The sequence below is a fragment of the Saccopteryx bilineata genome, chromosome 4 (genome assembly GCF_036850765.1).
Source record: "Saccopteryx bilineata isolate mSacBil1 chromosome 4, mSacBil1_pri_phased_curated, whole genome shotgun sequence".
Taxonomy (NCBI): domain Eukaryota; kingdom Metazoa; phylum Chordata; class Mammalia; order Chiroptera; family Emballonuridae; genus Saccopteryx; species Saccopteryx bilineata.
This window is the reverse complement of record NC_089493.1, coordinates 91,170,704-91,192,583: the sequence shown is the minus strand read 5'-3', so window position 1 is coordinate 91,192,583 and position 21,880 is coordinate 91,170,704. Positions and strand designations below refer to the sequence as shown.

The 21,880-nt window shown below is 39.7% G+C and overlaps 2 protein-coding genes across 8 annotated transcripts in view; one reads left to right on the top strand and one right to left on the bottom strand.

The window, feature by feature from the left end:
• SUPT16H (SPT16 homolog, facilitates chromatin remodeling subunit) overlaps nt 1-12,840 on the top strand; it is a 52,158-nt gene extending 39,318 nt beyond the window's left edge. The window contains exons 19-26 of the mRNA XM_066277396.1: nt 433-558; nt 864-976; nt 1,279-1,354; nt 3,048-3,217; nt 8,608-8,737; nt 9,578-9,707; nt 9,851-9,928; nt 11,522-12,840. Of these exons, the coding sequence (XP_066133493.1) occupies nt 433-558; nt 864-976; nt 1,279-1,354; nt 3,048-3,217; nt 8,608-8,737; nt 9,578-9,707; nt 9,851-9,928; nt 11,522-11,667 (969 nt within the window). The 3' untranslated portion in view covers nt 11,668-12,840. The remainder of the gene's footprint in view (nt 1-432; nt 559-863; nt 977-1,278; nt 1,355-3,047; nt 3,218-8,607; nt 8,738-9,577; nt 9,708-9,850; nt 9,929-11,521) is intronic.
• Nucleotides 12,841-13,382: 542 nt separating this feature from the next.
• The window catches only part of RPGRIP1 (RPGR interacting protein 1), a 79,811-nt gene continuing 71,313 nt past the window's right edge, over nt 13,383-21,880 (bottom strand). For 5 of the 7 annotated variants that reach the window (XM_066277388.1, XM_066277389.1, XM_066277393.1 and 2 more), the window contains 2 exons: nt 17,450-17,580; nt 13,383-13,578 (listed from right to left, as the gene is read on the bottom strand). In XM_066277388.1, the coding sequence (XP_066133485.1) occupies nt 13,466-13,578; nt 17,450-17,580 (244 nt within the window). In that variant the 3' untranslated portion in view covers nt 13,383-13,465. Of the gene's footprint in view, nt 13,579-17,449; nt 17,581-21,880 lie in introns of those variants that run through there. The other 2 variants (XM_066277391.1, XM_066277392.1) reach the window with 2 other exon arrangements.

Below are 21,880 nucleotides of genomic sequence, written 5' to 3'. Positions count from 1 at the left end.
TATAAGGTCATTTAGAAGATTAAATAAAAAATGCTTATGAATCCACAGTACCTGACATATTAAGGTGCTAAGCATGTTTGTTCCTTTGGAGTGATTGATAATGACCACCAAAACATAAACAGTCTCCAAATTTCTCTTTCTGAAATGAAAACTTTTGCTTTAGATACAATTTATTACCAACATATTCTCCAAAGTTCATCCTAAAACATAGAAGTACTTTTAAAGTTTATATCTATCCTCTTTCACATTCCCGAATGTCATTAATTTATGGTGACTTTAGAAATGGTTTAACTATTTTTACTTAAGTGCTGTTGTTTCTAGTATAGACATTTCTATATTTTCACATTTTGTTTGTTGTTGTCATCTTGCCTTTTATCTGCTGTGTAGAATAAGTCTTCTGATTTTCTTGTTCTTTTTTATTTGTTCCCTCAGAACGCCATCATGTTTGGGAAGAAGAGGCACACAGATGTACAGTTTTACACAGAAGTGGGAGAGATCACCACGGATTTGGGGAAACATCAGCATATGCATGACCGAGATGACCTCTATGCTGAGCAGGTCTGTGAAATTTAGTTTATATTTTCAGGGTCATGAAATAGAATGTGATCCAGGTCTGAGCTCAGTAATTGTTATATTTTGTAAACAACCCCTGAATTTATTTGCTGACCTGGTATGGTATAGTGGTTTATGGATTAGACTAAGGTTGCAGACTCAGCTCTACAATTAATGGTTTGGTGGCTTTTAACTAGGTATACCCATTAGTATCAGTTATGAATACCAAACCATTTCAGACTTTTTGAAGAGATATGCTATTAACAAGTAAAGTGATAGCTATAGTTAACTAGTACTTTTTTCTTCTGCAGATGGAACGAGAAATGAGGCACAAACTGAAAACTGCCTTTAAAAATTTTATTGAGAAAGTAGAGGCTCTAACTAAGGAGGAACTGGAATTTGAAGTGCCTTTTAGGGACTTGGGGTAACATATCTCACTTTTCTTCCCCCACCCCCACTGGTCTACCTTCTAGAAAAATGGGTATTCTTCCTTTAATAATAATTTAACATACCATGTCCTTTTCATATAACTGATAACTTTTGAGATACCTATTTCCTCTTGAAACTTTAAGGGCTAGGATGAGTGGCTAAGAATGGAAATGAGTCGTGACTGAGTATGCTGGAGTTGTTGGGAATGAGAAAAGGAAAGAAGTTTATTGTGACAGCAGCAATTTCTCTTTCATTAAGTTTAGTCTTATATGAGTTTCTTTTGTTACTCTCTTCCAGATTTAATGGAGCTCCCTATAGGAGTACCTGCCTCCTTCAGCCCACTAGCAGTGCATTGGTAAATGCTACAGAATGGGTGAGTGTTTTGTACCCCATTTTAGTAGGAAAATTATAGAGAGGGGGAAAAGAGAGAGAGAGAGCAAAGGAAAGAGAATGGGGAGGTTGATACGAGGCATCAGCTACCATATGTGTCTTGACCAGGCAAGCCCAGGACTTCGAACTGGTGACTTCAGTGTTCTGAGTCGATGCTTTATCTACTGCACCACCACAGGTCGAGCAAATGAATGATTCTTTAAAAGCTTCTTTAAATAGTTTTTTTCAGGCCTGACCTGTGGTGGCACAGTGGATAAAGCGTCGACCTGGAAATGCTGAGGTCACCGGTTCGAAACCCTGGGCTTGCCTGGTCAAGGCACATATGGGAGTTGATTTTTCCAGCACCTCCTCCCCTTCTCTCTCTCTGTCTCTCCTCTCTCTCTCTCTCTCTCTCTCTCTCTCTCTCTATCTCTCTCTGTCTCTCCCTCTCCTCTCTAAAGTGAATAAATAAAAAAAATTAAATTAGATCGTTTTTTTCTGTTTCTTTTTTTTTTTTTTTTGTATTTTTCTGAAGCTGGAAACGGAGAGAGACAGACAGACTCCCGCATGCGCCTGACCGGGATCCACCCGGCACACCCACCAGGGGATGATGTTCTGCCCCTCCGGGGCCTCGCTCTGTTGAGACCAGAGCCACTCCAGCGCCTGGGGCAGAGGCCAAGGAGCCATCCCCAGCGCCCAGGCCATCTTTGCTCCAATGGAACCTCGCTGCGGGAGGGGAAGAAAGAGACAGAGAGGAAGGAGAGGGGGAGGGGTGGAGAAGCAGATGGGTGCTTCTCCTGTGTGCCCTGGCTGGAATCGAACCCGGGACTGCTGCACACCAGGCTGACGCTCTACCACTGAGCCAACTGGCCAGGGCCTTTTTCATAGTTTCTTTACAGAGTTTCTTTAAATTTATTCTTCTTCAGAAAAGATTTTGATCTTGCAGATTCTTTGAGGCTCCTTAATGTGTTGTAATTCCCCCCCCACACACAGGGCAGAGAGAGGCAGAGAGAGTCAGAGAGAGGGATAGACAGGGACAGACAGACAGGAATGGAGAGAGATGAGAAGCATCAATCATCAGTTTTTCCTTGCGACCCCTTAGTTGTTCATTGATTGCTCTCTCATGTGCCTTGACCGCGGGCCTTCAGCAGACCGAGTAACCCCTTGCTCGAGCCAGCAACCTTGGGTCCAAGCTGGTGAGCTTTGTTCAAGCCAGATGAGCCTTCGCTCAAGCTGGCAACCTCAGGGTCCTGAACCAGGGTCCTCCGTATCCCAGTCTGACGCTCTATCCACTGCGCCACTGCCTGGTCAGGCTATAGTGCTATTTAGCCTTTTCCAAAAGAACAAGTTAGCCTGACCAGTGGTGATGCAGTGGATAGAGTGCTGACTGTGGATGCTCAGGTGTCCAATTCAAAACCTGAGGTTGCTAGTTTGAGCAAGGGGTCGCTGGCTCACCTGGAGCCCCTGAGGCATGTATGAGCCCTTCCCCGGTCAAGGCTGGTATGAGAAGCAATGAACAACTAAAGTGACGCAACTATGAGTTTATGCTTCTCATCCTCCCTGCTCCCTGCGCCCCCCACACACAAACACAGAACAGTTTAGTTATCCTTTACGTAGTGATTTAGATTCTGAAAGTATTTGAAAGTGTTAGTGCTTGGGCAAAGATTGTATGATAATGATCAGTTCTTCCTTGACAGCCACCTTTTGTGGTGACATTGGATGAAGTGGAGCTGATTCACTTTGAGCGAGTTCAGTTTCACCTGAAGAACTTTGATATGGTAATTGTCTACAAGGATTACAGCAAGAAAGTGACAATGATCAACGCCATTCCTGTTGCCTCTCTTGACCCCATCAAGGAATGGTTGAAGTACGTATATCTGCCAGCAACATCCCGTTTACCCCATGAACTTTATATTATAAATTTTAATTATGGTATGTTGTACATAACAATCAGAAATATTTAAGATGAGACAGTCTTTGAGTTGAGTTATAGAGTGGGACTTGAAAGTTTGGGACATTAGGGCTACTCCTTTTTTTCTGAATACACAACAATTTATGTATTCTTAACAAGGAAAATCAAAGTCAGATCTTTTCTGACTGACTTTGACATATGTATAAAAAGATCTGTACACATTTATAATGTTTAAAAAGTAGACTGTATTTTTTACTTGTTCGCTCTTTTTACTTAGATGAGACAGAAAAATATTTTTTAATTTTAGCCATTGACACTGCATACATTTAAACTAAAAGTATTTCTCATGGAAGTACCCCAGAACCCCAATAAACAGGGAGAATCCATCTTTTCCTACGTAAAGGGTTAGGCTTAGGTAGCCATGAGAGAGTATAGTTTGAGCTGCTCTCTACTCTCCTCCCCTCATCTGAGAAAGGGAGTTTTTATAAATGTAGTCAACTCTTAAGAAATAGGTTGGGAGCTTAGAAATTAACTGAGAAAAATAGATTTATGGTTTCCATGAGGATTTTCTTAAGAGACGTGCAGGTAGGTAATGTAGGATCACAAATATGTGTAAATGCATATGGCATTTTCAAGTCAGCTTGATATACAGGTTCCATGTAATAAAATTCACCAATTTAAATATACTGCTCACAAAAATTAGGGGGTATTTTATAGCTTCATATTCATTTTGAAATATCCTCTAATTTTTGTGAGTAGTAAATATGATTTGATGAGTTCCTTAACAAATGTATATAATCTCATATCAACCATCATAATCATGATATAAAACATTTCCATCACTCCTAAAAGTGCTCATAGTCAATCCCTGTAAACCCATCCCTGGTTTCTATTACTATGTATTTCCTGAAGAATCTAGAAGATTCTAGAGGAAGCTAGAATTCCACATAAAGGAAATATTCAGGATGTAATCTTTTGTATCTTGCATCCTTCACTTAGCGTAATGTTTTCAAAATTTATCCAGTTGTTGGGCATCAGTACTACATTCTTTTTATTACTAAGAGTATTCTACCTTTTAGATATTCCATATTTAACCCCTTTACCTGTTAATAGACATTTAAGTTGTTCCCATTTGGGGGCTACTATGGATAGGTGTTACAAACATTATACTTAGGTCTTTGCATGGACATATGTTTTCATTTCTCTTGGGTAACTCATCTAAGATTGGGGTTGCTGGTCATATAGTTAAATGTATGTTTAATTATATAAGAAACTATAAAATCGTTTTCCAGAGTGCTGGAAAACCTGGAGTGTGTGAGAACTGTGGTGGTTCCACATCCTCACCAGCACTTGTTGTCAGTCTTTTTAGTATCAGCTGTTGTAGTAGGTGTGTATTGTTATCTCGTTGTGGTTTCAATTTGTATTTCCATCATTACTCATGGTGTTGTGCACCTTTGCATGTGCTTATGTGTCATTCTATACTTTTGATGGAGTATCTTTATATTTTTTTCCCATATTGAAACTCTATTACTGAGTCGAAAGTATTTTTTAGGCTGGATACAAGTCTTTGATCAAATACAGATTTTCCATATATTTTCTTCCAATAGTTTCTTTGTTTTTGTTTTTGTTTTTGTTTTTTACAGAGACAGAGAGTCAGAGAGAGGGACAGACAGGGACAGACAGACAGGAATGGAGAGAGATGAGAAGCATCAATCATCAGTTTTTCATTGCGACACCTTACTTGTTCAGTGATTGCTTTCTCATATGTGCCTTGACTGCGGGCCTTCAGCAGACCGAGTGACCCCTTGCTCAAGCCAGCAGCCTTGGATCCGAGCTGGTGAGCTTTGCTCAAACCAGATGAGCTCACGCTCAAGCTGGCAACCTCCGGGTCTCAAACCTGGGTCCTCCGCATCCCAGTCCGATGCTCTATCCACTGCGCCACCTCCTGGTCAGGCTGTATTTTCTTAAGTGTCTTTTAAAAATCAGAACTGTAAATTTTTCATGAAATGTTTGATCAACTTTTTCTTTTGTAATTGTGCTCTTATGTTTTATCTAATACATTTTTGTCTAACTCAAGGCCATAAAAAAAATTTTGTTTTCTATATATTTAGGCCTTATATTTAGGTCTGTAATCCATTTTGAGTTCATTTTCTACTGTGGTATAAGGGTCAAGGTTCACACTTTGGATATATATATACAGTTCTAGTGTGAACTGTTGAAAAGATTATCTCTGATCCATTGAATTACCCATTGAATCTTTGTCAAAAAAAATTGACTATTTCTGAATTGTATTCTGTTCCACTGGTATATGTGTCCTTATACTGATACCATACTGTTTTTTTTATTGTAGTTTTATACTCTTAAAATCAGGTAGGATAATTGTCTATAATTCTGTTCTATTTTAAAGTTGGCTATTATTATTTTAGCTAGTCTATATAAATTTTAGAATTTTATCTTTCAACAAACTGGTCTGTTTCATCTCTTACCAACTTTATTATCTGTATAATGATGTCCCCTTTCATTGTTAGTATTACTTGTTTTTCCTTTTTGTTGGTCAGTTTGGTTAGAGAGTTATCAATTTTATTGATTCTTTTCATTATTATGAAATGTCCTTCCTCATTCCTAGTAATATTCCTCATTAGGAAATTTATTTGATATGGTATAACTATAGACTTCTAGCTTTGGTTAGCATGGGCTGTCTTTTTTTTTGTCCTTTTACTTTTGGTCTCACTTTCTTAATCCATTCTGAGAATGTCTGCCTTTTCATTGGATTGTTGAAAATAGACTATTTACGTTTAATATAATTATCAGTTGATTGGGTTTAAACATACCATCTTGCTCTTTGCTTTCCCAACTAATTCTGTATTGCTTTTCTCTTTGGGATTAATTAGCTACAACTCTTTGTTTTACTTTTATAATAATTGCTCTAAAGTTTACATATACATCTTGCCACAATTTGCTTTCAGAGAATACATCACTGCTGTTGGAAGATTCTTATGCTTTAATTTCTCTTTTTCAGTTCTTTCTGCTATTGCCATTACATTATACTTCAAATTGCTTTGACTTCCACAATTTGTTATCATTATTTTAGTTTTAAAACAGTTATCTGTTGATTTACAAAATTAAATGTTTGTCTGACTCATTTATTATTCCTGATGCTCTCCATTCCATTGTGTAGTTCCAACCATCTGTCTATAGCTTTCTGCTATAATTTTCCTTCATCTCATAAATCTTTAACATTTGAGGTACAGATTTTCTGTGCAAATTGCCTCAGCTTATTTCTTGAAAATATTTCACTTTCATTCAGAAGATATTTTGCTGGATATAAAATTCTTAAGTTGACAGTCTTTTCTTTGAATATTGAAGATTTTACTTTTTGGTAAGATATCTAGTCATTTTTTTGTTCCCCTATTTTCCTCATGCTACTTTAATATTTTCTATTTGTCATTTATTTTCAGCAGTTTGATGACTAGGTCTTTTGGCATAGTTTTCTTGACAAGTATTCTGCGTGGTGTGTCTTTAGCATCTAATATCTGTGAGCTTTATTGTTTTCATCATACTATATTTGGAAATGTTCTGGCCTTGAATCTTGAAATATTTTTGCTCTTTCCTCAGTTCCTCCATGATTCTTTTTCTGAGAGTAATTACACAGATTTTATTTTTTCATCTCATCATCTTCAAGTTTCCCTCTTTTTCAAACATACAAAACATATTTATAATTGCTTTTTTTTAACATTTTGGATACTTCACCCATCATCTTTGTATTTTCTGTTTCTGTTGATTTTTCTCTTGCTTCTCTGCATAGTTTATGATTGATTGCCAAACATTGTGACTCTACATTTTGGGGTACAAAGTGTTGTTATTTTAAGTAATATAGATTATTCTAAGGTACAGTTTACTTACTTAGATTTTGTTTGATCCTTCAAGACTTGCCGTCAAATGTTCCGAGTACTGGACCAGAACATCAGCCTTAAGTCTGAGGTTCATTGGTCCCATTGTTGAGGTAGCACTCTTCTGTGGTCTCTCTACCCAATTCCGTGTGTTATGAGGTCTTTGCACTGAAGCTGATGGAAACAGGAATTATTTCTACTTTTATGTGAGTTCTGGGATTTGTGTGGCCTACCACTTTTGAGTGCTTCTTTTCTTCTCATTCTTGTGCAAATGAGTACCTAGCCAAAGCACTGAAGGGATCCCTTAGCAAATCTCCAGAGCTCTCCCTATTACTCTATCTGCTAGTACTCTCTCCCACAAATTCTGTGTTATCCTCCCCAAATCCTTCTCTCAGTTCCAGTGGCCTACCAACTTCTAGTTGGGCTTTTCCTCCCTGAAGAAATTGGAAAAGAGGGAGAAAATGAAGTCAGACTTCTTTGGTTGAGGTGCAGTTTGGAATACTGCTTTCATGTGAGGGCTAGTGCTCTTGGCGACCAAGTATCAGTCATCTGGGCACGTTCAGATGGCACAATGCAAAGGATATCTGCTCCCATACATTTAAGAAATGGTTGCCTGCTCCTTGGAGATGTTAATGACCAGTTTGACACTGGACATTCTCAGAAAATATAGAGGATCGCCCTGGCCAAATAGCTCAGTTGGTTAGAGCCTTGGTCAGCAAACTGTGGCTCACAAGCCACATGTGGCTCTTTGGCTCCTTGAGTGTGGCTCTTCCACAAAAGGTACTCCATCCTAATTAAGTTAATAATAATGTACCTATCTGTATAGTTTAAGTTTAAAAAATTTGGCTCTCGCCTGACCAGGCGGTGACGCAGTGGATCGAACGTTGGACTGGGATGTGGAAGACCCAGGTTCGAGACCCCGAGGTCGCCAGCTTGAGCGAGGGCTCATCTGGTTTGAGCAAAAGCTCACCAGCTTGAGCCCAAGGTTGCTGGCTCAAGCAAGGAGTTACTCGGTCTGCTGAAGGCCTGCGGTCAAGGCACATATGAGAAGGCAATCAATGAACAATTAAGGTGTTGCAATGCGCAACAAAAAACTAATGATTGATGCTTCTCATCTGTCTGTTCCTGTCTGTCTGTCCCTGTCTATCCCTCTCTCTGACTCTCTCTCTTGAAGAAGAAAAAAAAATTGGCTCTCAAAAGAAATTTCAATTGTTGTATTGTTGCTATTTGGCTCTGTTGACTAATAAGTTTGATGACCACTGGTTAGAGCATTATCCCAACGTAGAGAGGTTGCCAGTTCAATGCCCAGTCAGACCATATAGAGGACCAGATTGATGTTCCTGTCTCTTTCTCCTTTCCTTTCTCTCTAAAATCAATAAAAATTATAAAAGCTAAAAAAAGAAAGAAAGAAAATATAGAGGATTGATTTTGACTTTGTAATGTTATTTCTCTCAGTTCCTGTGACCTAAAGTATACAGAAGGAGTACAGTCCCTCAACTGGACTAAAATCATGAAGACAATTGTTGATGACCCTGAGGGCTTCTTTGAACAAGGTGGCTGGTCTTTCCTGGAGCCTGAGGGTGAGGTGCGTGAGTGTGGGGTTTGTTTTCTGCTATATAGTTGCCTCTTATTATTTAGGCAGTTAAGAGAATGCCATGAAAGTAGGGCCCAGACCAAATGGGAAGAGCTCTGAACACATTTGGGTATTATTTCTCCAAATTAATTTTACAGGTAAATGATAAATTAACTGGGCATTGGTAGCCATTGACAGGATTTTCTTAAAATTACAAAAATTGTTCTTTCAATGAGTTTCTTAGTATTTGGGGGGAAAATCCTTAGTCTTTGAAAAAAGAGGATTTTACAAAAATTGTTTTCTAAAAATGGTCCTTCCACCTTGGTATAATGCATTACCAAGAGTGTTTCTTCAGTTAATATTCATGGGCAAGAAGAATGAAGTAAATCTTTAAGAAATATGAGTTAGGCCCTGGCCAGTTGGCTCAGTGGTAGAGTGTCGTCCTGGCGTGCAGGAGTACCGGGTTCGATTCCCGGCCAAGGCACACAGGAGAAGCGCCCATCTGCTTCTCCACTCCTCCCCCTCTCCTTCCTCTCTGTCTCTATTCCCCTCCCGTAGCCAAGGCTCCATTGCAGCAAAGTTGGCCCGAGCGCTGAGAATGGCTCTATGGCCTCTGCCTCAGGCACTAGAGTGACTCTGGTCGCAACAGAGCAATGCCCCAGATGGGCAGAGCATCACCCCCTGGTGGGCATGCCGGGTGGATCCCAGTCGGGCGCATGCGGAAGTCTGTCTGACTGCCTCCCCGTTTCCAACTTCAGAAAAATAAAAAAATCAAATAAAAAAAGAAATATGAGTTAGGTATTAAGGGTATCTAATAAAACAGTAAATAATGTTTTTTCTCTAATTTGCCAGGGTAGTGATGCTGAGGAAGGAGATTCAGAGTCTGAAATTGAAGATGAGACTTTTAATCCTTCGGAGGATGACTATGAAGAAGAGGAGGAGGACAGTGATGAGGATTATTCATCAGAAGCTGAAGAATCGGGTTAGTCTTTACAGGGAAAAGTTTCTGTGGCCTCCTAATCTAATGCCATTTCTGGAAACCACTTTTATAGAAGGGAAAAATCCTATCATTCCATTTAATTCCATTTCAGTCTAAAGACTAATGCATAATCAATTTTTTTCCAGACTATTCCAAGGAATCATTGGGCAGTGAAGAAGAGAGTGGCAAGGATTGGGATGAACTAGAGGAAGAAGCCCGAAAAGGTAAATTTGGGGGTATTTTGTTTTATTTTTTTTTGAGGCACAAATTTCTAACAGATATCAGTCTTTAACCAATGGAGAAAATGAATGTGGTTATATTGCCCGGGAGGCATGACTGCCTCATTGGATGCTTTATTCATCTGCTCAAGCCTTGAATGGGCTCATAGCCATGCTAACCACATATTCTTATAAGGCCTCAGAATTAGGCCATTTAGCTTCCAAATCTAAGTCTATAATAGTCTAATGCAGTGGTTCTCAAACTTTTTGAAGTCAAGGCACATTTAAAATTCCACAAATAATTATAGGCATACTATATACAAATTTCTGAGAAATATAATTAAGTCAAATATTAAAGAAAAAATATATAAAGTTCAAGTGTGCTTTTATGGTAATTAAATGAAATAAATCACAAAATTAAATTTATTCTGACATTAAAAAACATTTTTATGTTACATTTTTTGAGTTACGCTTTTTAGAATGCATTAAAAAATAAGAAAATGACAAAGAAGTTATCTTTTTTATATATGTACATTCTTAGTAAGATTTAGTAAATTTGGCAGGTCCTGGAGTGAATATGTTAAGTTTTTTCATTCTTGTGTTTATAAGAAATATGAGCCTGATGTGTCCTAGCAATTTCTTTAATGTTTCGGCATATATTTGAAAGGCAAACTCTCATTTCATCGTCAATATATTGAAGAATTCCTCTCTTTTTACTCTTGTGTTGAGTGCAGAAAACCCCCACCATACATATCATCTTAACTTTACACCGAACAAAGGATAGAAGAAACTTGCCTCCAGTCTTTCCGGGGAACATGGGGGGTAGTGTAAACAATCCAGCACCACAGCCTAACAGCCTTTAGCAACCTAATCAGGCATGTGAGGTGGGGGTTGGGCACACTGTCAGCTTACAGCGAATTCCCCACACTATCCCCCAAAAATCTAAACTCCAAAAACCCTTTTGGTTTTTTGGTCCCCAACAGGCACATATTTCTCTGGAATACCATAGGGTGCACCTGGAAATCTTCTAGGGCGCACCAGTGCACACTTTGAGAACCACTGGTCTAATATTTTAAACCTCTTCCAGGTTAGGATTGTTTTTATAGTGCCAGTTTTGTTACTTTGAAATCAAATGCCTAAATTAAGTTAAAGATGAAAGGAAATACCCTGACGTTGCCAGTTCAAAACCCCAGGCTTGTCTGGGCAAGGCACACATATGGGAAGCGACTACTAGAAGTTGATGCTCCCTGCTTCTTCCTCCCCCCCTTCATACCTCTCTGAAAATCAATAAATAAAATCCTTAAAAAAAAAGAGAGATGAAAGGAAATATTAAACTACTGTACCCTAAGCATTGTGATAAGTACTTATGCATAGATTACCTTATTTCATCCAAAAACAGTTTTCTATTTTGTAAAACAAACGAAGGCTCAGAAATGTTAATGTTTGTCCCAGATCACACAACTGGTAAGTGACTAAATAAAGATGAAAACTTAGGTCTAAATCCAAACTGTATTCTCTGAACTATTATTTCATGCTATCCAGAAGCATTAGGTGTCGCTACCCTATATTCAACTAGTAATACCTCTTTTTTCTGTTTAGCGGATCGTGAAAGCCGCTATGAGGAAGAAGAGGAACAGAGTCGAAGTATGAGCCGGAAGAGGAAGGCATCTGTACACAGTTCAGGCCGTGGCTCTAGCCGTGGTTCCAGACACAGCTCTGCGCCCCCCAAGAAAAAGAGGAAGTAACTTCTGAACTTTGGCCCTCAGCTCCATTCTTCCTCCAGCCAACCCTGAAAATTTTACATGACAGAAACTGTATTTTTCCTTTTTTATTTCTTTTGAAGTTTTGCCATTTGTTTATGGGTTTAGGGGGCCATTTGTGTGGACCAATCTACTCGGGGAGTTCCAGACCCGCCAGGACACGTGCCAATGGCCCCATCCATATGGCAAGGCAGGAGGTGTTCTTGAAGAAGGGCAGAGGCTTCCACTGTTAATAAATACCATTTCATTCCTCTCCCTGTCACCTTCTGCCAGGACATCAGTGGCTTCTGACATTTAGTCTTTGATGTCTCAAAGCTTTATTTCCAATATGTTGGTACAAGGTGACTCTTCAACTGCTTGTACCAGGGTTCTTGACCAGCAGATTTGATCCTCCATCCTACCCTACTGCCATGACCTTCCTTCCTCACATCTCCAAGTTCCATCTTTGCAGTACTCAAGAACAGGTTCTTGGAATTTACTAATAATTGTGATGAACCACACAACTTGAGCTAGTGAGGCCTATCAGGCTGGTACCTCCATCTGAGTTTTCCTGCTTTCTTGCCTCATGCAGATTCTGGGGTATTGCTGCTGCCTTGGAAGACATAAGAGGCAGTGACAGCTCCCTGGCTTGGTTTCATCCTCCTTTCAAATTCATACATGGTACATTGGTAGAAACAAAATTACCATTGTTTATTTTCTGATATAACTGAGTGAGAATGATATATACTGCTTCTAGTAAAATCTAGAAGGAGGCTCAAAGGAGTCAACATTTAGATCTGAAAGGGGTAAGAGTCATACCTTAGGTCTCGAATACCCTGATTAAAAAAAAAGGAGGGGAGGCCACATCTACAACATGGCCTCTTGTCACTGCTGCTCCTAACTTTTACTTGTCTTGCATTGTCCTGTATTTATCAGTTTCTGTTGAACAGCTTTTTAAGTATTTGGGGAGTGGATCTTGCCATCCTCCCCTTCCTGGTTCTCTGCACCCACCTGTTCCACTGCAATTCATTCTGTGTTCTGTGACTTTAAGAAAAGAAGGGGGAGGGGTCTCAGATTTTGTTTGTTCGTTTCTTTGTTTTTTTCTCCTTAGCAGTAGGACTTGATATTTTCAATTTTGGAAGAACTGAAAGATAAATAAACTGGGTTTGTTTTTTTTTATTATTGTTATTTTGTTTTGTCTTTGTGACCGTTCTTTTGCAGTTCCTGAAAGCAAGCCTGCTCGCCTGGTAAAGTGCTAGAACAGGGGTCTCAAACTCAACTCAGCATGTGGGCCGCAGAGCAAGATCACAGCCGTTCGGCGGCTGTACTAGGTCTACAAAAGGCAACTGTTACGCAACACTTTTCTCACTGCAGTTGAAAACAAAAAAAAATCAGTACAACAAGCACAATCGTACATGCAGTTTACTCAGTGTCACAAAACGACCAGAAACTGTAGTTCGCATCACAACTGCTGTTAACTAAGCTAATATCTAGCTAGGATGCTAGAGAAATGAAAAATACAAGTAGGCCCCTAGGCTTGCTTAATTTTATCCAAAATATTTTTAACTTCGTGGATTAGTCTGCAGACCGCGAGTTTGAGACCCCTGTGCTAGAACGTTAGAAAACAACGCCTTTACCCAGCTAGTATCACAAAAACAAACTTTCATATTCTAAGCTCTTGTGGTTAGGTTGAGAGATCCTAGACATCACAGTAAACCAAATTCATGGTATAGCAAGTTACTTTATAAGAGACTTTTTACTCTGGTTCTTTCACAGAGTTTAGACTGGAATAGCACTTGTTTTATCACGAAAACAAATCTTCAGTCATTTCCTTATAAATAGCATGGAAGGCGGCGGCAGCTTGAAAGGACACCTTCAGTCTTCCTATCGGGGTAGCCTGGTCCACGGCGCTAACAACTGTTGGGAGAGGAAAAAGAAACGTCAGTGAGGCGGCAGCATCAGTCTGTTAAAATACATTTTAGGCCCTGGCCCGTTCAGTGGACAGAGCCTCAGCCCGGCATACAAGGACCCTGGATTCAATCCCCAGTCAGGGTACATATGAGACACAACCATCTGCTTCTCTTTCTCTCCCTCTCCCCTTTCCCTCTTCCCCTCATAACCAGTGGCTTGATTGGTTTGAGCATTGGCTTTAGGCACTAGGATAGCTCGGTTCATTCCAGCATTGAACCCAGACAGGTTGCTGGGTGAGTCCCAGTAAGGGCGCATCTGGGAGCCTCTCAATATTTCCTCTCCTCTCACTTGAGAAAAAAGAACAACACATGTTTGGTGCTAGAAATGCGAAGAGTTACTACTTCATTTCTTAGAGGGGACTCAGTGTACTTGAAGGCAAAGGAAAACATACAGTTTTATAGTATGCTAAGTGCTGTGATGAAACTCAAGGTGCTCCGAGAGCACAGAAGTGGCATCTACCCCAGAATGGAGGAATTGGAAAAGCCTTTCTGGACACAATCCCTGAACTGAGTCTTGAAAACATTTTAAGCATGTTCCAAGATGTGAGAACATGACAAGTTTGGAAAATGGCAAGGAGTGGCAAAAATGAAGCTATGCAGATAAGCAGGGGCCAGGTCAATAAAGGGCCTTGTTTTTCTTCTAAGAAGTTTGTTTTTAACTGAAGGTATTAATGATGGTTTTTACTTGGGTTCTAGAAAAATTACTCCATTGTCTGGATAATATACTCAAAGGGAGCATGAATAGATCAGGAAGGGTAATTACTGCTGTTTCAGTAATTCAGGAGAGAAATGAAGAGGTGTGAAGTACAACAGTGAGGTGGGGATAGATTCAGAATTTAAAGAGGTAAAACCATTTTGTGATTGAATGTTGGGAGTGAGAAGATTGGATAACAAGATGGCTAATGGGTAAGAGGGAACACAAGGTACAAGGTAGCGGTAAGTCTAGGTTGTATTAAAAATCTGATCTAGGCCTGACCTGTGGTGGCGCAGTGGGATAAAGCGTCGACCTGGAACACTGAGGTCGCCGGTTCGAAACCTTGGGCTTGCCTGGTCAAGGCACATATGGGAGTTGATGCTTCCTACTCCTTCCCTTTCTCTCTCTCTGTCTCCTCTCTCTCTAAAAAATCAATAAATAAAATACTAAAAAAAAAAAATATTGCATACTTTAAAAAAAAAATCTGGTCTAGTAAAAGGCGAAAGATTTATACGATATGTTCTAGAAACCTAGATTTGAGATCATTTCTAGGTTATAATTAAAATCCTGAGAATGGATACAAATGCCTAAGAAAAGCATATGGAGAATAAAAAGGCAAGAACTGAACCAGGAGAATCCAGCCTTCAAAGCCAAGAAGAAGAACCTGCGAAGGAAACAGAAGGATCCTCCAGGGAATGATGACAGTCAAAATGGCCTAAAAACCAAGGGAGAAGAGTTTAAAAAGAATGAGAGCCCTGGCCGGTTGGCTCAGTGGTAGAGTGTCGGCCTGGCATGCAGGAGTCCTGGGTTCGATTCCCGGCCAGGGCACACAGGAGAAATGCCTATCTGCTTCTCCACCCCTCCCCCTCTCCTTCTCTGTCTCTCTCTTCCCCTCCCGCAGCCAAGGCTCCATTGGAGCAAAAAGTTGGCCTGGGCACTGAGGATGGCTCTATGGCCTCTACCTCAGGCACTAGAATGGCTCTGGTTGCAACAGAGCAACGCCCCAGATGGGCAGAGCATCGCCCCCTGGTGGGCATGCCAGGTGGATCCCAGTCAGGTGCATGCGGGAGTCTGTCTGACTACCTCCCCGTTTCCAACTTCAGAGAAAAAAAATACAAAAAAAAAAGAAGAATGAGAAAGGTAAAGTAGGATGACTAAGAAAACCAACTGGATCTGGCAATTAGGAAAATTGATAATAACAAAGTTCAAAGTGTTTGGATGGAAACTTGATCCTTTTTTTTTTTTTTTTTAACAGAGACAGAGAGAGGGATAGACAGAGACAGACAGGAACGCAGAGATGAGAAGCATCAATCATTAGTTTTTCATTGCATGTTGAAATACCTTAGCTGTTCATTGATTGCTTTCTTATATGTGCCTAGACCGCAGGCCTTCAGCAGACCAAGTAACCCTTTGCTCGAGCCAGCGACCTTGGGCTCAAGCCAGTGAGCTTTTGCTTCAACCAGATGAGCCTGTGCTCAAGTTGGAGACCTCGGGGTCTCGAACCTGGGTCCTCTGCATCCCAGTCCGATGCTCTATCCACTGTGCCACCGCCTGGTCAGGCTGGAAACTTGGTCTTAACTGGAGTGTAGGAGGTGCCAAAATAGTATTGTGGACTGACTGGCCATTCAGCAAATATTCCAAGGAGCCAAGTTTTGAAGTGAGAAGAAAAAATATAGCTGCAGAGCTAACCGCAGAGTTTTGAAGCCAAAATGGAAGGAAGGCCATAATAAGAAAATAATTATAAATTTTTATTTTGATGATTTAAAAACACTGAAAAGCATTTATTGGCTTTAGAGATTTTTGAGGTCACCAGAAAAGGCTTAATTGGATTTTCCTTATGTACAAAGAGCGTGGAGGTCAGAAGAGCATGGCACGTTTAGGGAATGGGGAGAGGAATAGAAATTAGGAGTGACTGAAAAACAACGAACAGAGATGGCACTTGATATATGCCACCGGCTTAAGCACGTTACTTAATCCTCCCTTAATCTATTTAAGTACTGCCTTAATCTTCATGACAGCGTTATGAAATGGCAACTGCTGTTATTCTCATAGCTGAGGCAACAGGCACAGCAGTTAAATACCTTGCCCAATGTCATAGTTAACTAGGGGAGGATAAGAATCTTTTCTACTGGTGAAAGTTTCAACTGTGTAACCCTTAGTCTGAAGAGTTTTCCTCGAAATGTATTATGATTAGTAAAAATGTTTATATCATGACTCAAACATGTACATAAGTCAAGTTCCACAAAATATTGACTCTGCCATGTACTTCAATATTTTGTTTTCTACAGTTTCAGGGCTTTTGTTTTTCCTTCAAATTCTGACTGTGACTAATTTAATTTCAAGTTCAAAAACCAAGGTTCCAGTGGATAGTCTTACATATCTAATTCAGTCTAGCAGCTAAGGTAAATGTGTGAAGTCTCAGGTGTGTAAGATAACAGAGTAGTGAGAACTGGACAGCGCAGGCCCACCTAAAGGCCTTCAAATGCAAATATTTAAAAAAACATGTTGGTCTTATACCAAACAGTCTTAAAAATGGATTTAAGAAGAATGTGATAAAATGTATAGAAACAGTGTAGTAGATGGAAATGAGGTGAAAGGAACCAGTGGCAGGGGGACCAGTTCAAAAGCTGTTACAGCAAAGTGAAGGTAGTCAGGACACTGCTGAAGGAAAATGGATAAGGCCTGTCACTAATATGGTGAGATGTGAGGGAAGAAGAGAGCTGGTGTCTATTTAAGAGACTGGGTGTGTGATAAGGCATTGAAAGAGAAGGGGTATGAGCTGCCTTTACAAACTTTATATATCTACACTTGAGAGAGGTCAGATATTCTGGTGTTTAAATTTGATTGAAATTAAAAGAACTTGTGTTTTCAAATTTTTCCTATCTCAAACATTGGAGATTCATAATAGATTCTAGTCATCTTGAGGTATATGAGCAAAAACAGATAATTGACTACTCTCAGGTGTGATCTAGAAATAAATATAGCTGTAGGGATTTCAATACAGTTTGGGTCTCAAACTTTGTAGAAGTAATTATGTACTGAAGGTAAAACAGCAAAAGTACTAATTTTTAGGATGATTTCCCTAGAAATAAGTGGAACTGAGAAGCACAAAAACAGTACTTACTATCTAGCTCTTGCTCTAGAATGTCTTTTCCTGATTCCATGATCTGCCACAGTCCCAGATATGCGTATCCTACTTCTTGACATTCTTTCTTTTCGTCATCCATAGGCTCACTTACCACTGTAAACTTGAAACTAAAATGGGGAAAAAATTGCATTAAACTCAGCACTGCTGATATCCTTAGGCTTAAAAAAAAAAAAAAGGGATAAAAGTAATCATAAATTAGACAATGTTTTCCTTGAATCACTTTTTCTTTGCCTCCATTTCACAAGACTACAACAAAAGAGTGAGGAATTGGTATAATTTCAAATAACTACTGACCTTGAAAAGAGGCAGTCATAAGATTCAAGATGTTATTGATCAGGTTGTCTCAAAACTGTTGAGGTAATAATTCCCTGCAGGCCCTGGCCGGTTGGCTCAGCGGTAGAGCGTCGGCCTGGCGTGCGGGGGACCCGGGTTCAATTCCCGGCCAGGGCACATAGGAGAAGCGCCCATTTGCTTCTCCACCCCCCCCTCCTTCCTCTCTGTCTCTCTTCCCCTCCTGTAGCCAAGGCTCCATTGGAGCAAAGATGGCCCGGGCGCTGGGGATGGCTCATTGGCCTCTGCCCCAGGCGCTAGAGTGGCTCTGGTCACGGCAGAGCGACGCCCCCTGGTGGGCAGAGCATCGCCCCTGGTGGGGTAGATCCCGGTCGGGCGCATGCGGGAGTCTGTCTGACTGTCTCTCCCCGTTTCCAGCTTCAGAAAAATACAAAAATAAAAATAGAAAATAAAAAAATAATAATTCCCTGCAAGATGGTTTACAATTTTTTTGGTATTTTTCCGAAGTTAGAAGCAGTGAGGCAGTCAGACTCCCGCTTGCGCCCGACCGGGATCCACCCGGCATGCCACCAGGGAGAGATGCTCTGCCCATCTGGGGCATTTCTCTGATGCGGCCAGAGACATTCTAGTGCCTGAAGCGGAGGCCATAGAGCCACCCTTAGCGCCCGGGCCAACTTTGCTACAATGGAGCCTAGGCTGCGGGAGGGGAAGAGAGAGATAGAGAGGAAGGATATGGGGAAGGGTGGAGAAGCAGATGGACGCTTCTCCTGTGTGCCCTGTCCGGGAATCGAACACGGGACTTCCACACACCTGGCCGACACTCTACCACTGAGCCAACCGGCCAGGGCCAAGATGGGTTACAATTTTGATGAAAGATTTGATCTGGGCAGTGGAGTTGTTGCATAAGAACCAATATTACAAGAAAAGTTAGGGGGGGGGAAAGGGTTTAAATTTATAAATAAAATTTGGATACTAAGCCTAAGCACAATAAATGGAACAGAAGGAATATAGGATTGTGAAAAGCATATAAAAAATGTATTCCTTAGAATTGTAAGTCTTGAAAGATGATGCTGTAAAGCACACAGTGCCTCACAAGCAGTGAGCAGTCAACAGTTACTACCTTGACACAGCCTAGCAAAGAATGATATTGAATTCCAGAGACTGGTACCTACTATTCTTTTTCTTATTCTTTGAGAAAAATTCATTATTTTAACCATTTTAAAGTGTTCAGTTTAGTGTTTTTAGTATCACAAGCTTGAGAAAACATCACCACTAATTCCAGATCGTGTTCATCACCCCAAAAAGAGACCCTATACCTATTAAGTAGTCATTCTCCATTCCCCTCTCCTTTAGCTCCTGGTGACTACTAATCTACTTTTAGTCTCTCGATTTGCCTATTCTGGACATTTCAAAATCTATTACTTTTTTAAAAGCAAACATTGGTGGCTAATAGAGTGCTAAGGGAGCAAGAATAGGACTAAAAATTCAAGCTCTTAAAATCAGAGCTCAAGATGATTAAGCTGAAAGAAGAAATTCTGAAAATGATACATTCTTAGCCCATTAAGCAATATTCATTTGTGGTGATGTTTCTGTACGATTACTGAGAACTTCAACAATGCTAAGGGATAATACTGACTCCTATTTTCCCAGGAAAGGGATGGTAACTATCATTACTACATGCTAGGCACAATACCAAGTGCTTTAGGTAAATTTATTTCAATTTTATACTCAAAGGTGCCTTCAGGTTAAGTAATAACTTATAAGAGATCATAGAGCTAATTAGTGGAAGAGTCAAGATTCAAAAGCAGGTCTGTCTGATTACAAAGACAATGTTATGTTTACCATATTGGCAAAAAGATAGTCAAAGATAAAATCAACTGAAATCTAAAATTGAGTAGAAGCAGTGGTGGGATTCAGCTAGTTCGCACCAGTTTGGCAGAAGTGATACCTAATTTTTTGTTGAGTTCAGACTGGTTGTTAAAATGGCACTTGTAATCAGGATTCTCTCTAAGGTGGACGCCTGGGCAGCCACCCAATATGGAAATCACAAATTTACATTCCTTACTCTTTTTAACAGTCATCTGCACAACAACGTATTCTAAGCATCTGTAGCTGTAATGTTCATTCTATCCAACATAGAAAAAAGTTGCAAGTGAGGATGCCAATCAAGAAGCAATATGGAAATATCTTAAATAACAGTTTTATTGTTTTTGTCAGGTATTACTTAATATTTTTCATTAATCTTTTAAAACTCCTAATCTAGTTTTATGTACCTTTTTTATTCTTATTTAAGTATTAAATGCATGAAATAATAAACTACCTTTCAGTATATCTTTTTTTATACTTAAAATAGTCATCAGGGCAGAGAACTGGCTGTTAAATTATTTGAATCCCACCACTGAGTAGAAGATTACAAAAAGAAAAAGGAAAAGTTTACCAGTAAAAGGGAATAAAGGAAGAGGGAATTCTAGGAATGCTGAGAGAAAAAAGAACAAGCTAAATTTAACATTAATGTAGAATGGAAACAACCAAATCACTTTTCATTTTCAAAAGTTACCAGTAAGCTTATATCTGTTTTAAAATCCACTGACCATACAAGCCTGACCAGTGGTGGAACAGCGGGAAGAGGGTCGACCTGGTTCGCTAGGGTCCCAGGTTTGAAACCCCGAAGTTGCCCGTCTGAGTGTGGGTCATGGACATGATCCTATGGTCGCTGGCTTGAGCCCAAAGGTCACTGGCTTGAGCAAGGGGTCACTGGCCTGGTTTGACCCCCTTGGTCAAGGCACGTAATAGAAGGCAATCAACAACTGAAGTGGTGCAACTAGGAGCTGCTGCTTCTCATGTCTCTCCTTGTCTCTCTCACACACAAAGTCCACTGTAATACTGGTTAGATTCATTGTTTATTTCAACTGCCCCCTTTTTCAGTTCTTTCTATCACTAACTGGGAACAAAGTAAATGCAAATTAAATGTATTGGACTTTTAGAGGAGTAATAAATTAGAACAATGGCCCCATATTATTTCTTACCCACACACATGGAAAGGAGGTAGGGTTGCCAGATTTAAAACCATAAAAAAACCCCAAAACTTACTTAAATTTGAACTTAAAATTTCAGCTAAACAATGGATAATTTTTAAAGTATGAGTATATCCCATGCATTTCATCTGGAACCTCTATAAGGAAGCCTCCTCACTTTACAGGAATATTTACAATTGATTTCTTAAAAATTACAGTTGACTTAGATTCATTTCAGTTATTCAAAGTATTTCCTGTAGAGCAGGGGTCCCCAAACTAAGGCCTGCGGGCCACATGCAGCCCCTTGCGGCCATTTATCCGGTCCCCGCCGCACTTCCGGAAGGGGCACCTCTTTCAATGGTGGTCAGTGAGAGGAGCATAGTTCCCATTGAAATACTGGTCAGTTGGTTGATTTAAATTTACTTGTTCTTTATTTTAAATATTGTATTTGTTCCCGTTTTATTTTTTTGTTTTTACTTTAAAATAAGATCTGTGCAGTGTGCATAGGGATTTGTTCATAGATTTTTTTATAGTCTGGCCCTCTAATGGTCTGAGGGACAGTGAACTGGCCCCCTGTGTAAAAAGTTTGGGGACCCCTGCTGTAGAGAAATAGTATTTAAAATCTAAATACAAAATTAATATTATAAAGGCATAATATTTGGTAAGCTAGCAATGGTACTGTTTTTGTAAATAAGTACAATTATCTTAAAATGTTGAAGCATTTTGTTCGATATCCAGTACTGTCAGTATTCAAGAAAATTGCTGCCTCAAAAAAACAAAAACAAAAAAAACCTCCACTTAGGAGCTGGTATGGGTGAGAAGTGAACTAAACCTATGAGGTTACATACTTTATCAGATAGGCATGGACATAAATTACTCAAGTAGATGAGAAATTCATTGAGTAAATTAATATAAAAGAAGTTGTTAAAATATTCAATATCCACACAAAATCAAATTAAAACTCCTGGATGCCATGTGAACATCTCCTTTCTTTTCTTTTCCATTATTTTATTTACATATATTTTTTAATATATTTTTTTAGATTTTATTTATTCATTTTAGAGGGGGTAGGGGGAGAGAGAAAGAGAGAGAGAGAGAACAA